The sequence below is a fragment of the Austrofundulus limnaeus genome, unplaced genomic scaffold (assembly GCF_001266775.1).
Source record: "Austrofundulus limnaeus strain Quisiro unplaced genomic scaffold, Austrofundulus_limnaeus-1.0 Scaffold1041, whole genome shotgun sequence".
Classification (NCBI taxonomy): Eukaryota; Metazoa; Chordata; class Actinopteri; order Cyprinodontiformes; family Rivulidae; genus Austrofundulus; species Austrofundulus limnaeus.
The window spans coordinates 53,164-64,709 of NW_013953443.1; the positions used below are offsets into that span (position 1 = coordinate 53,164).

Below are 11,546 nucleotides of genomic sequence, written 5' to 3' on the forward strand. Positions count from 1 at the left end.
AATAGATAACACAACTATTACCCAACTTGTGATCATAACTGGACCAACACCTACCAATTCAACCAAGACCGATGATAAATGTGCACTGTCGAAACAAATAACTGTTGAGCATCAGGGACTGGACTTTGAGTCTTTTCAATATATTGAACATAATGTGACACAGGCTACACACCCTGACCTACAGCAAATAAATAAAACACAACTACTTTCAATGATACCTGCAGCTATTATACAGAGAATTTCAACAAAAAACTTAAAACAATATATTCTTTATCCAGTTTAACTTGTAAAGAAATTACAGCTTATGAAATGCTTCTGATAAAACTCACACACTCTGTTACAAACATTTCCTTATTAAGCAACACGACAAAGAACAAAATGCCCACAATGGTGAAAGGATTACAGAAGGTTGTCTGTTTGTGATATAGCCCAGCAGGTTAAATCACAGAGACGAGAACTGGAACGATCCTTTATTGGAAGCCATCACATCAGCGGCAGAGGAAACCTGCCCTATCAGCTTGTTTTCTGGAGGGCCACTTGCAGTCACTCCATCTGTGTCCAAATTCAGTCCAAAAATGACATCACTTGTATCAGAAGCTTTAAGGAAAGGAAGAGACGGTTCAGTTCAGCTCTTGTGAAGCGCATGGAAAGCTGTGCTGGGATGTACAAACGGCCGAATTGTGACTCTTGCCTTCAGTCACTTGGACCTCAGGTGTGTCTACTTCCTCATGATTCAGGGAGACTTGCTTCAGCCATGCTGAGCCACCAAGAAGAGGAAGAGAAGGAAGAGGCAGGAGAGTTTTTACTGACTTGCCGTAACACTGCAGGTAGGTGATTACTGATTGGTTCTTTTGCATCCCCTTCCTGATTGGATTGCATTATTAATATCACCAATATCACCAAGTGGAGTACCTCAAGGCTCCATATTGGGGCCAATTTTATTTTCATTGTACTTGCTCCCCCTAGGATCTATTTTTCACAAATATAACATGTCATACCATTTTTATGCTGATGACATTCAGGTCTATCTTCCATTAAGATCTAGCGGATCCCAGTCTGTAAATAGGTTACTTGAATGCTTAAAAGATGTGAGMGCATGGATGGACCTGAACTTTCTTTATCTTAATGATAAAAAGACAGAGGTCATTTTATTTTGTAACTCTGATAAACTGACAGGTTGCAGTATTGCTGTTGGACCACTGGACCCTCTGTCTGGCCGTGTGTCTGTTAGAACTCTTGGGGTGATTTTGGATTCTGATTTTAAATTTAAAGAACAGGTCAGTGCAGTAGTCCAGTCTAGCTTTTATCATTTGAGATTTATAAGTAAAGTCAAGGATTATCTGCCTCATAATGCACTTGAGAGGGTTATTCATGCTTTTATCACTTCTAGACTGGACTACTGCAACTCTCTTTATTGTGGGATGGATCAATCCTTGGTTCGTCGTCTACAGCTGTTTCAGAACTCAGCTGCCCGTTTATTAACAGGGACAAGACGTCGCGAACACATCACTCCAATTCTGTATTCTCTTCACTGGTTGCCTGTTTCTTTTAGAATTGTTTTTAAGGTTTAGTTTTTAGTTTTTAAATGTCTAAATGGTTTGGCACCTCATTATCTCACTGAGCTTTTACAGCCTCACATTCCAAATAGATCCCTGAGATGTGTAAATCAAAAGCTTTTAGTTGTTCCCAGGTCTCGGCTTGTGACCAGGGGAGACAGAGCCTTTTCAGTTGCAGGACCTCGGCTCTGGAACAACCTCCCACTGTCTGTGAGGTCTGCTGGGTCTCTAAAGGAGTTTAAGTCTCTGTTAAAAACTCATCTGTTTAAACAGGAATTTGAGTCTGAAGAGCAGGATCATTAGGACAGCCTTTGCTGTTTTGTTTAATTTTATTGTTCATTTTATTATTGTTCATTTTATTACTGTACTTTGTTCATTGTTTTTATTTTATGCACCTGTACAGCACTTTGGTTTTTATTGTGCTTTATAAATAAACAATGATGATGATGATGAAGTATAAACTTTGTCATTAAATATATTTGTTTCTGTATTTATTTTGTGCTTACGTCAAAAGCCTTGTTTTTACCAGCTTGTGGACTCTTGTGAGAGCATGCCATTGGATTTGCTCCAAGCCCAGCAGGTCTTTTCAACATTTACAGGAAACAGATGGTTCAGAAACATGATCAGCAACTAAAAGCAATCCCCCTTCATGAGTCGTGCACCATTTGTTTCCTCTCTGTTCAATAGTTCGTCTGTTCGTTTTCTTCCGCTTATCCTCTGTTCAATAGTTTTTGACTATATTATTCTTCTGTCTTTTTTCATTAGGCTGTTGTGAATTTATAAGTCGGGCTGATGATGCTCAGTGGGCCTCTGATGAGCAGCCAATCCACTCAGAGTTATGCACCACGTCGAGCCCGACTGGATGTGACCCAAGTGTTTATCTGGCACACCATCAAATGGAAGGAATTACCACTGATTACGCAGAAGTCTCACAATATTACACTGGAGGATGTTGCTGTGAAGGACTGAGGATGGGGAAAAATGGATTCCTAGAACCAAAAGAACACAAGTTCCCCCCCTGCTGGGCAGAACCTCCACACATCCACTATGGAGGTGAGTTTGTGCACTTGTTGAATTGATTCAGACACTTTCCAATTCTCCCAGTTTTATCAATCTGTTTAATTTACCTTTAATTAATTTATAACAATCTGAGTCTGGTGTGACATTTTTAAAGGGAAATAATACTGAGTTTAGCTGTAACTGTTTGTCTCTACTTTTTGCATCTGCAGTGAGAAGGAACTTTGTGGTAGGAGTGGAGGTTGTGGAGGAAGTTGTTGTAGAAGAAGAATTAGAAGTAATGTGAGTATTTAACTCAGATTTTTTGATTAAAAACCTGAACGTTATTTTGTAAACACACATATACTGTGTAAATTTATGTTAAAGTTTTATTTTCTCTTTCCCAGATTGGAGGACGTACAGGCAGATGATTTGCTGGACATTGAGGTTTTACAACATGAGCATCTGTACCCCATGAGAAAACCTGAGTGTTCTGATTTATGAGCTCCAAACAAAGCTTTTCCTCACTTTTGTTTGTATTACATATATTTATTGTAACTTTTTTTGTTTTGTGACAATGAATTGTAAACAAAATAATGTCTGTCATTAATAAAAAGTGACTTAAACAGTTTCTATTTATATCACATCTTATTTTATACTGTGATTTGAAAGATAATTTCATCTTATATTTTTAAATATCCAGACATCAGTGTTATTTAATTTGATGGGTCTAGTTGTGTTTAGCGTGGGTTCTCTCTGGGTATTCCGGCTTCATCCCACACACCAAAAACATGACTGTTAGGTTAGTTAGTAACTGTAAATTGTCCCTACGTGAGTGAGAGAGTGAACGGTTGTTTGTCTTTTTTGTCAGTGTGTGGCCCTGTGATGGACTTGTGACCTGTCCAGTGTGTGGCTACCCCACCCCTGCTGTGACTCCTGGTTATGGGCACCATCGACCCCCGTGACCCTGAAAGGAAGAAGTGGGTATAGATAATGGATGGAAATAGATAGTTATGTTTCCACAAATTAAATTCTAAAAAAAACAACAACAACAAAGAAATAACTCAGCTGGAGCAAAAACAAAAAGAGTATATAACTCTCAAATTATATCAAGTAAAATATTGAGGAAAAAAACAGCAAGAAATTTATTATTCCGCCCATAACCAAGTAAAACTTCAACTACCAGCATGCATCGCGTCTCTGTTTTCGCGGAGTTTCCGCCTACGTCATCGCACTGCGCGGTAGTAGCTAAGCTAACAGCGCTCAGATTTCCTTCACTGTTGTAGCATGGAAATGGTTGTAGTTCTAAATAAAAGTTTTAGCTTATTTAAATAAAACTTGTTACAATGTCGGATTCGTCGCAAACAGAAAGTGTTCAGGACCGTCTGGACCGCATTCAGGAGCTGTCGGAGTTTACTGAAACGTGTAAAAAGCAATTAAACGAAATTTTTGAAACGATAGGGTGGTCGCGAGACTACAAAGGTTTCAGTCAGGTAACTATCTACTTTATATATTAAAATAAGTATGAGTTGAATTTACAGACGAATATTTACGTTTTATGTAATGCGTTTATTGGATTTGGAAAATATAGCAGCTTTTGTGATGCTACGTCGCACATGTCATGTTAAACTCGTGTTTTTGTTTTGGGGTATTATCAGGAGCTGACGGAACAGTGTCCCTATGACCCCCACCATAAAGTCCCAGTCAGAACCATGGAGAAACACAAAACCTCTTGCAAGCTCCGGAAACTGGGATACTCTGCTGAGGAGCAGGTAATAATCTAGAGTAGTTAACCATAAATAATCTATCCCATCAGGACTAGGAAACATTGGGAACAATAACTCATTTTGTATTAGTAATACCCACAATGTTAAATCAAAACATTTTCTATTTTTGTTGTGCAGGCAGAAATGCAAGATCCCTCTGTGTGTTATGAAAATGGCAGCATCAAAAGCTTTTTAATGGGTGAGTCATTATTGATCTTTGTTTATAGTATTCATTCATCCTTTTGAGATTTTATATTCTCCAGAGAAGACATTTAGAATGATTGTTATGTGGATCTTTTATATTTGACTGAAAGCCTCGTGAAAATATACCCATCAATTATTTAGTGATATTCAACTAAAAATGCTTCAAACTTTAGACAATTATTGACAAACTGTGGCAAATAAATGGCCTTTTTTTTAATGCCAGTTTAGTTTGATCAATTCCGGTTGTTCACACAAGATAAACTCTTGAGCATGTTGTGAAACTAATCATAAAATTAAATCAAAATAATGTAAAAACATTCTGTTAGGACAGTACTTTGGAGGTTTCGCTTGTCCTCATTTTACTTTCTTGATGCAGACAAATCAACCCAGCACCAGGTGATCCTTCAGGCCAGATCTGCAGCTCCCCTGATGAAGATGGAAGGAGTTTTCTGGCAAGGTATCGGCTCATCTTAAGAGATTTTAGTCAAAGCAAACTTTAGCCATCACTTTTTTGTGATGCCTTTAACTAAGGTGCATCTCAAAACTAAATTCCTGTTTTTCTGAATTTAACTGTTAAACTTCCGAACAACAGTTTCTAATCCTGATCTGAGGACATCTATCTGCATGTTTTAGAGGTTATTCTGCTTCAGTACACCTTATTTAAATCATTGGGTGATTTCCAGGCTTCTGCAGAACAGAAAGACCTGCCAAAGAAACTTAAATCAGGTGTCTTGGAGAAAGAAAACGAGGAAAACATAAAGGATAGTGGTCCAGAATTGGATGCTGCTTTAGAGGCAGTACCTCCAGCAGTTGTCATTCCTGTGTTCAATAAAACAACATGTTGCTCAGGTTTTTGGTCTGATTGTGTAACCCGTGTGTTGTGTGTTCTGTTTGCAGCCACAAGGGTGAGTATTAGAGAGGAGATGGGCTCTAGAAAATTCTGCTGCTCTGGTTCAGGCTTGCCTGATTACGTGCAGTATCCTTTTAATATAATATCCTTTTAAACCCCTGAGCTGGGATGTGGGACTCTTAGGAAAACACACTTTTCCCTTTACGTGTTGGGAAAGGTCCAGATTTGCAGCGAGTGTGCAAATTATTGATTACACATTTTCTCTGTCTATGAAATCTTCTAAAGTCAAAGCACTGAAAAGACACACTTTCAATTCTTTATTAAGCTGATTATACTTTAAAGGATTTTTTTACTGTTTTCCCGAGAGTCAACTAATAAATTAGGTAAAAACTTAGCTTAGGAAAATGTTTCTATCAAATTATCATCAAAAAACCTAACCTAAATGTAAATAAAGAGCATTTTTGAACTCATTATACAAACTATAGATGCTTTGAGGTTTAAATCCAGCAAATTATTTGTGTTTATTCATTTAAAGAGTAACTTACCCCAAGATTAACTTTTTTTTAGCTGATAAACTGTCTAGAATGTGTCTAAAATGTTATATAGTACTGTTTCTGTGCTAATTTTGATGTTTTTGTGTGTATTTGTTCAAATCTGTAATATTTGGTCTAAAAACGTCTTTTTGCTGCTCATATGGGTAGAGCAGTGGTACTGCAGGCTAATTTGCATATTGGTTAACGGCTCTCCACGGTGACGTGTCTTCTCCACGGTTTCGTCACAGCGGCTGTGTTCTGGTATAAAAGCCTCTCTCTAAGACACGCCCCTGCAGCAGTCAGAGGGTGGAACAGTTAGCAAGCTTAGCATGATCGTCTGTTGACCTTCAGCCTCGGGTGGAGAGAGCTGACTGCTGCGCTTCTCTCTCTCTCTCTCTCTCTCTCTCTCTCTCCMCACACACACACACACACACACACACACCAGCAGTACGTCCTGCACAGCAGGAGGGGAGGAGGGGGAAAAAAGGCAGAAAGGCAGCAGGGCAGCTGCAGCCCTAACGGACCGAACTTCAGTCAAACAAGACCCAACACTTTTATTCCTGATTTAAACTAGTGATCTTGTGAGCAGCTGCAGCTGTATGCTTTTATTTTTTTCTGTCAGGCTGTCGCGGAGCGCTCCACCTCCTCTATCCGAGGCTGGTGTGGTGTGAGGCGGACAGCTCAGCCGAGGCTGCTGGAGCTGGAGCTCAAGATCCTGATCCAGGGAGAAAACACGAGTCAGTCCCAGACTGAGCTGACTTGATCAAGTCTCTCTCTGCCTCTGGTGAGGAGGGGGGTGAAAAACCCCACCTCAGACCGTTCAGAGATGTAACTATCAGCGTCGCTGTGGTCACTCTCCATGTAGCATCAATTATGCTAATGCTAGCTGTCGCGTTCTCTCATCCTGGCCACACCTCCACTCTCCAATACCGTATAGTACAGTAAATAATATAGTGATGCCAGTTATACTGTATGAATTTAAACCCACTTTAGAATTTACATACCAAATTAATTTTGTTATAAAATATGATGAATTTGTTTGTTAGTGTGATTACAATGCAAATTCAATTCTTATTCATAGCAAATAAGATCGTATAGGAATCAGTAAATATTTGCGTCATTTTGTCAGTACATATTTTCTTGACTTCATTGAGTTGTGTAATTAGTTATAGTATAAACTCATGTCAAGCTGATGTTTTTGTGTTATTTAAGGGTTTGTAAAACCTCTCTGATCCTTCATCAGGTCAGTACTCTGGCCAGCCTGTGGATGTGCCTCAGAACCACAAGCGAGCCGTATGCGACCTCACTGTTGCAGACCGATTGGCTCTTTACGATCACGTGATTAGCGTCCTGAACCAACAGAAAGAACCATCCTCCTCCAATGAGGATCTCTACGTAGATTTGGTCTCCAAACTTCAAAAAGGTAAAATAATTACTTAATTATCATTTAAAAGAATATATATATATAATACTTTATTTTATTGACAAACGAACAAGTGATTTTCTTTCTCAGAGCACTTGAATGGTAATTTATGTGTTTGTACAGGTGAGGAGCAAAATGAGCCAAAGAGTCACCTGGAGCTGATGGCTGAGATGAGGGACTACAAGAGACGGCGTCAGTCCTACAGAGCCAAGAATGTTCACATCACCAAAAAGTCTTACACTGAGGTAAAAAAAATCTGTTCACTTTGACAGGTTTCCTGCAGAACCTTAAAAAGTCTTAAAGTCACTGAATCCATCAATCCAAAAATAAGGCCTTAATTAGCCTTAAAATGTCTTAAATCAATCTTTCAGAAGTCTTAAAAATGTTAACACTTTGTACATAGGATGATTGTAATTCGTTTCAAGTATTAAAATAATTGGTAAAAATATATATTTTTAATATTCACGTGCAGACACGTGTTATTCTGTTATTGCATGTGAAATAACAGGAAGTGATGTCAAAGGAGAACTCCTTTGACATCACTTCCTGTTATTTCACATGCAAATATCTCAACAACTGTCCATCTGAGCAATGTGACATTCGTTTTGTAATATGTTAATGCTGTCTTTCCAAAAATGCATTGACTTTTCTTAGAAAAAAATGATGTCACGGGCACTTTAAGTTTAAAACTGACTGCTAAGAATGTTTCTGCTATAGTTAGATATGGATAAAAACAATTGGTCTATTAGCAACATTTTAATACTTCATCCAAAAATCCTTTGTTTTATGAGTTTCTGCCACAGTTTTTTTTGTCATTTGTGTTTATTATGAAATTGGTCTTAAATTTAATTTCACTTGGCATTAAAAAGTCTTAACAGGTCTTAAATTTAACTTGTCTTAAAGTGTGGGAACCCTGCTTTGAGTTTAATTGAATTCTGTCCATATGCATTTGTCAATTTCTAGATCTACTAGTGTTTTTATTGTCTAGATTTTTCAAAATCATAGAGAAGTTGGCAACCAATATTTATATTAAAGTATTTAAGTGTGATAAACATATATTTAAGCCATATAACATAAATAAAAATGAACAAACTAAAAGGCGGCGTTGTGGTAATAACCCCACAGGTGATCAGAGAGGTGATCAGTGTTCATTCAGAGGAACTTGGCCGGCAGTGGAAAGAAGAAGAAGATGAAAAGGAGTCCTCGAGATCTGATCATTCTTCCCACAGGTACAGAAAAAAAGCTATTTTATTTTTTTCTGATTAGAAAATCACAAGTAAATAAATAAAAGCGCAGACAGAGGCGTCGTTGTGCGAAAGACTTGATGTAATTTGTCTGTCAGTCGCTGGACGAGTAAAAGACAGTCTGGTTCCTCGGAGTCTCACCGCCCACACAAGCGCCATCGCAGCCCAGAACGAAGCCACGACCAAGAGGACAAAAAGAAGAGTAAAAAGAGGGAGAGGTATAAAAGAACTTATATAATTATAAATATATTTCTGCCAAATGTACTCATGATATTAGGATATTGAGTTCGTAAATAACGTTTTCATGTTTTAAATCATTTTTGATTTGTGCAGAGAATCCCGTTCCCCAGAAGATGCTCACCATGACCGAAAGAAAAAGAAGAAGAAGAAGAAGAAGGATGACAAGGAGAGGCAAAAGAAAGAATAATGAATCGTCGACAAGTGTCGGAATAAAAAAATTGATTGACGGGTGTCCTGGTATTTAAAATATCAGCTGTGTGGATTATTTTTTGTGAATTACATGGCAAATTTTGATTAAATGTTCATTTCATCAGACCGTGGTTGCCTCTGAGTCATGTAGTCCATGTGTTTCTTTTTCTTGAACAAAAACTAAAGTGGAATGTTGGACATTAGTGTCACAGTTACACAATAATGTCAAAAGGTCACATTTTCTGGCCTTTTTACGCGTCTATATCAATGTAAAGTTGCCAGGTTTTGTTGTGAAGGAGCCTTAAAAAGTAGATCTCTATGAGCAGCATTATGGGACCTATTCAAATGTCTAATTTATTTGTTATTCATTTTAGTTTTAATATTTCATTTTCTGCCAACAACAAACACTCATCTAAAGGTGTAATTCTGCACAATAGCACCCTCAAAAACAATTCAGTTTCAGGATTTTACCCTCAAACTTTTTTAGGCAAAGGTTTTTAGAATAGTTAAGTAATTTCCAGTCATTTAAATGGCACAGTGGCTTAGCATTTTCCCCCAGACGTATGTAAGAATCCTGTAGATGCTGGCTCGAGTCTGTCTCTATCGCTGCGTTCTGGCAGGTATTTGTCACTGTGTTGAGAAGGTGAACAAAACCGACTGAGAGGATCCAGTCAGTGCCGGGGAGCCTGACAGAACCTGCAGAGGCAGGCTGGACGTGGACAGGAAGACAAACGGGGAGATCCACTGCAGAAATAATGCTGGGCTGAACTACGCTGGGAACGTTTATCCTGGAAGAATCCTGTTGAGGATTTTGTTCTGGTTCTGTAAGACAGATTTTACAGCATCATGGGAACTTCCTGTGTCAAGGTAAGAGGAGAGACCATCTGGGTTAACCTGTGGTTGGTTCTGCTGCTTTTAGCTGAGGATGCAAAGGGGGAAAAGTAAATATTTATTTGAATTATCTAGAATTAAAGCTTTGAAATATAGTAAAAAAAAAATACTATTTTAGAACAGCCAGAACTTGTTTTTGTAGAAATATAATGTTGCATTTTTTTCTTACACATTTTTAGCATCAGATGCTGTTGGCAGGAATAATTCAAGTTTGTTGTTAAAGCTCAAATATCTGAAGAGTTTTTCATTAGGTCTGCTGGTTTTCCAAAAATTATTACCAACGACTAAAATATTTTCTGTCAAAATAAAAGTCCATTCTTCCATGTCAAAGCAGCATAAATGGAGTCAACTGAAAGCTAAGCAAAGCCCCATATTTCTGTTTTTTTTATTTATGTTTTGATATAAATCTATGAAGAACTAATTCTAAATTGTTACTTGTTTTTATTTATTTATTTTTGCATTTATATTTAATGATTTTCAGTTTAAGGGATTTTATTTGATAAATGTTTCTATTTTCCTGTATTGAATATAAGCTGAGGAACCTTTACCTGATTTCTCCTTGGGATCAATAGTATTTTTAATTTGAATTTAATGATCAGTCAGAACAAACTTTTCTAAGAACATTTGTGCTATATTCAGTTTTAGGAAAGCATTTTTCGTGATGCTTTAAGCTGGTTAGATCTTAATTTTTGTGTTTTTATATCATAACAGTGACATTTTTCTCTCTCAAAGTTGAAATGTAAAATATGAAATGAATGAATATCAGCTATTGGAAGATTCAGGGTCCCAGAGGTCCTGCAGTTCATGATTTTCCTCACTTCAGCTGGTAACAAAATGTCTGAATATTAACTTTTACATAAAAAACAAACATGCAGAGATTTTATTTGAATGTTTATCAGCTAAAATATTAGAGCTTTTAGAACAAATGCACTTGAGTGCATGTTCTGAAAGGTTCTTACAAGTTCAAAGATTTAAGATTCATTGAGGGTTTATCCTCAATGAACCTCATCCTCTTTTTTTTTTGGTGATGTTGAGGCCCTCAGTGCAGCTTCAGGAATGTCAGATGAGTCTGAGAAGAGTTCAGCCATTTTCGTCCTGACAAAGAAACCTCAGTGTGTTGAATTCTCACCCAGACATAGGCAGAGTCTCATCTACAGGCTAAAACCTCTCCCATTGGCACCACCTGAACACAAACTGGTTCTGAAGTGCAGCCAGAGAGGACAGGAACTGGTCCAGTTGTAGTGTCTATGGGAAGGAAAACGCATGTTAAACCTAGAAATAATTACAAATACAAGCATGGAGAGTTGAGCAACAAGAGCAGCAGGGTTAGGAAATGTGGACATTTTATCCTCCTGCAGTTTGGGGTTCATGATGATGATAAAATGATAAGTTGGAAGATGTGGTTCTCAACTGCTCCACGATATGTGACCCATCATATCAAAATGAGGATTAAGTCAAATTTGGTCAAAATGACCTAATTACATTTTCAGATTCTTGGCTTTAAAAGCTACATTTTGATACCTGGATCATTCTGATATCATAAGTAAATCCATATATATGACTTAATTTGTCTTGTTGGTTACAATAATACATAAATATTTGGTCTGAATCCTAATTTTATGTCATTTTATTGAGAAAATTTGATGTATTATAA

The 11,546-nt window shown here is 37.5% G+C and overlaps 3 protein-coding genes across 6 annotated transcripts in view; all 3 read left to right on the forward strand.

Annotated features, from left to right (window-relative positions):
- Window positions 1–412: 412 nt before the first annotated feature.
- Window positions 413–3,183, forward strand: LOC106533873 (uncharacterized). The gene is made up of 4 exons (XM_014030332.1): window positions 413–827; window positions 2,322–2,609; window positions 2,786–2,855; window positions 2,960–3,183. The coding sequence occupies exons 1-4, from the start codon at window positions 644–646 to the stop codon at window positions 3,054–3,056; spliced, it is 639 nt and encodes a 212-aa protein (XP_013885786.1). The 5' UTR covers window positions 413–643; the 3' UTR covers window positions 3,057–3,183.
- Window positions 3,184–3,802: 619 nt separating this feature from the next.
- snrnp48 (small nuclear ribonucleoprotein 48 (U11/U12)) lies at window positions 3,803–9,128 on the forward strand. Its single transcript, XM_014030331.1, has 9 exons — window positions 3,803–4,045; window positions 4,211–4,324; window positions 4,457–4,517; window positions 4,899–4,979; window positions 7,149–7,328; window positions 7,452–7,573; window positions 8,454–8,557; window positions 8,671–8,790; window positions 8,906–9,128. The coding sequence occupies exons 1-9, from the start codon at window positions 3,899–3,901 to the stop codon at window positions 8,997–8,999; spliced, it is 1,023 nt and encodes a 340-aa protein (XP_013885785.1). The 5' UTR covers window positions 3,803–3,898; the 3' UTR covers window positions 9,000–9,128.
- A 474-nt stretch (window positions 9,129–9,602) lies between these two features.
- LOC106533871 (collagen alpha-1(I) chain) overlaps window positions 9,603–11,546 on the forward strand; it is a 21,348-nt gene continuing 19,404 nt past the window's right edge. For 3 of the 4 annotated variants that reach the window (XM_014030327.1, XM_014030329.1, XM_014030330.1), the window contains exon 1: window positions 9,603–9,868. In XM_014030327.1, the coding sequence (XP_013885781.1) occupies window positions 9,848–9,868 (21 nt within the window). In that variant the 5' untranslated portion in view covers window positions 9,603–9,847. The remainder of the gene's footprint in view (window positions 9,869–11,546) is intronic. The other variant, XM_014030328.1, reaches the window with a different exon arrangement.

What these genes read in the sequence shown, in the direction of transcription:
- LOC106533873 (XM_014030332.1), top strand. Translation starts at nt 644, where the DNA reads ATGGAAAGCTGTGCTGGGATGTACAAACGGCCGAATTGTGACTCTTGC. An exon ending in GACTTGCCGTAACACTGCAG is followed by an intron (nt 828 to 2,321) that starts GTAGGTGATTAC and finishes TTTTTTCATTAG; the next exon opens with GCTGTTGTGAATTTATAAGT. An exon ending in TCCACACATCCACTATGGAG is followed by an intron (nt 2,610 to 2,785) that starts GTGAGTTTGTGC and finishes TTGCATCTGCAG; the next exon opens with TGAGAAGGAACTTTGTGGTA.
- snrnp48 (XM_014030331.1), top strand. Translation starts at nt 3,899, where the DNA reads ATGTCGGATTCGTCGCAAACAGAAAGTGTTCAGGACCGTCTGGACCGC. An exon ending in CATCAAAAGCTTTTTAATGG is followed by an intron (nt 4,518 to 4,898) that starts GTGAGTCATTAT and finishes TTCTTGATGCAG; the next exon opens with ACAAATCAACCCAGCACCAG. An exon ending in GGTCTCCAAACTTCAAAAAG is followed by an intron (nt 7,329 to 7,451) that starts GTAAAATAATTA and finishes GTGTTTGTACAG; the next exon opens with GTGAGGAGCAAAATGAGCCA.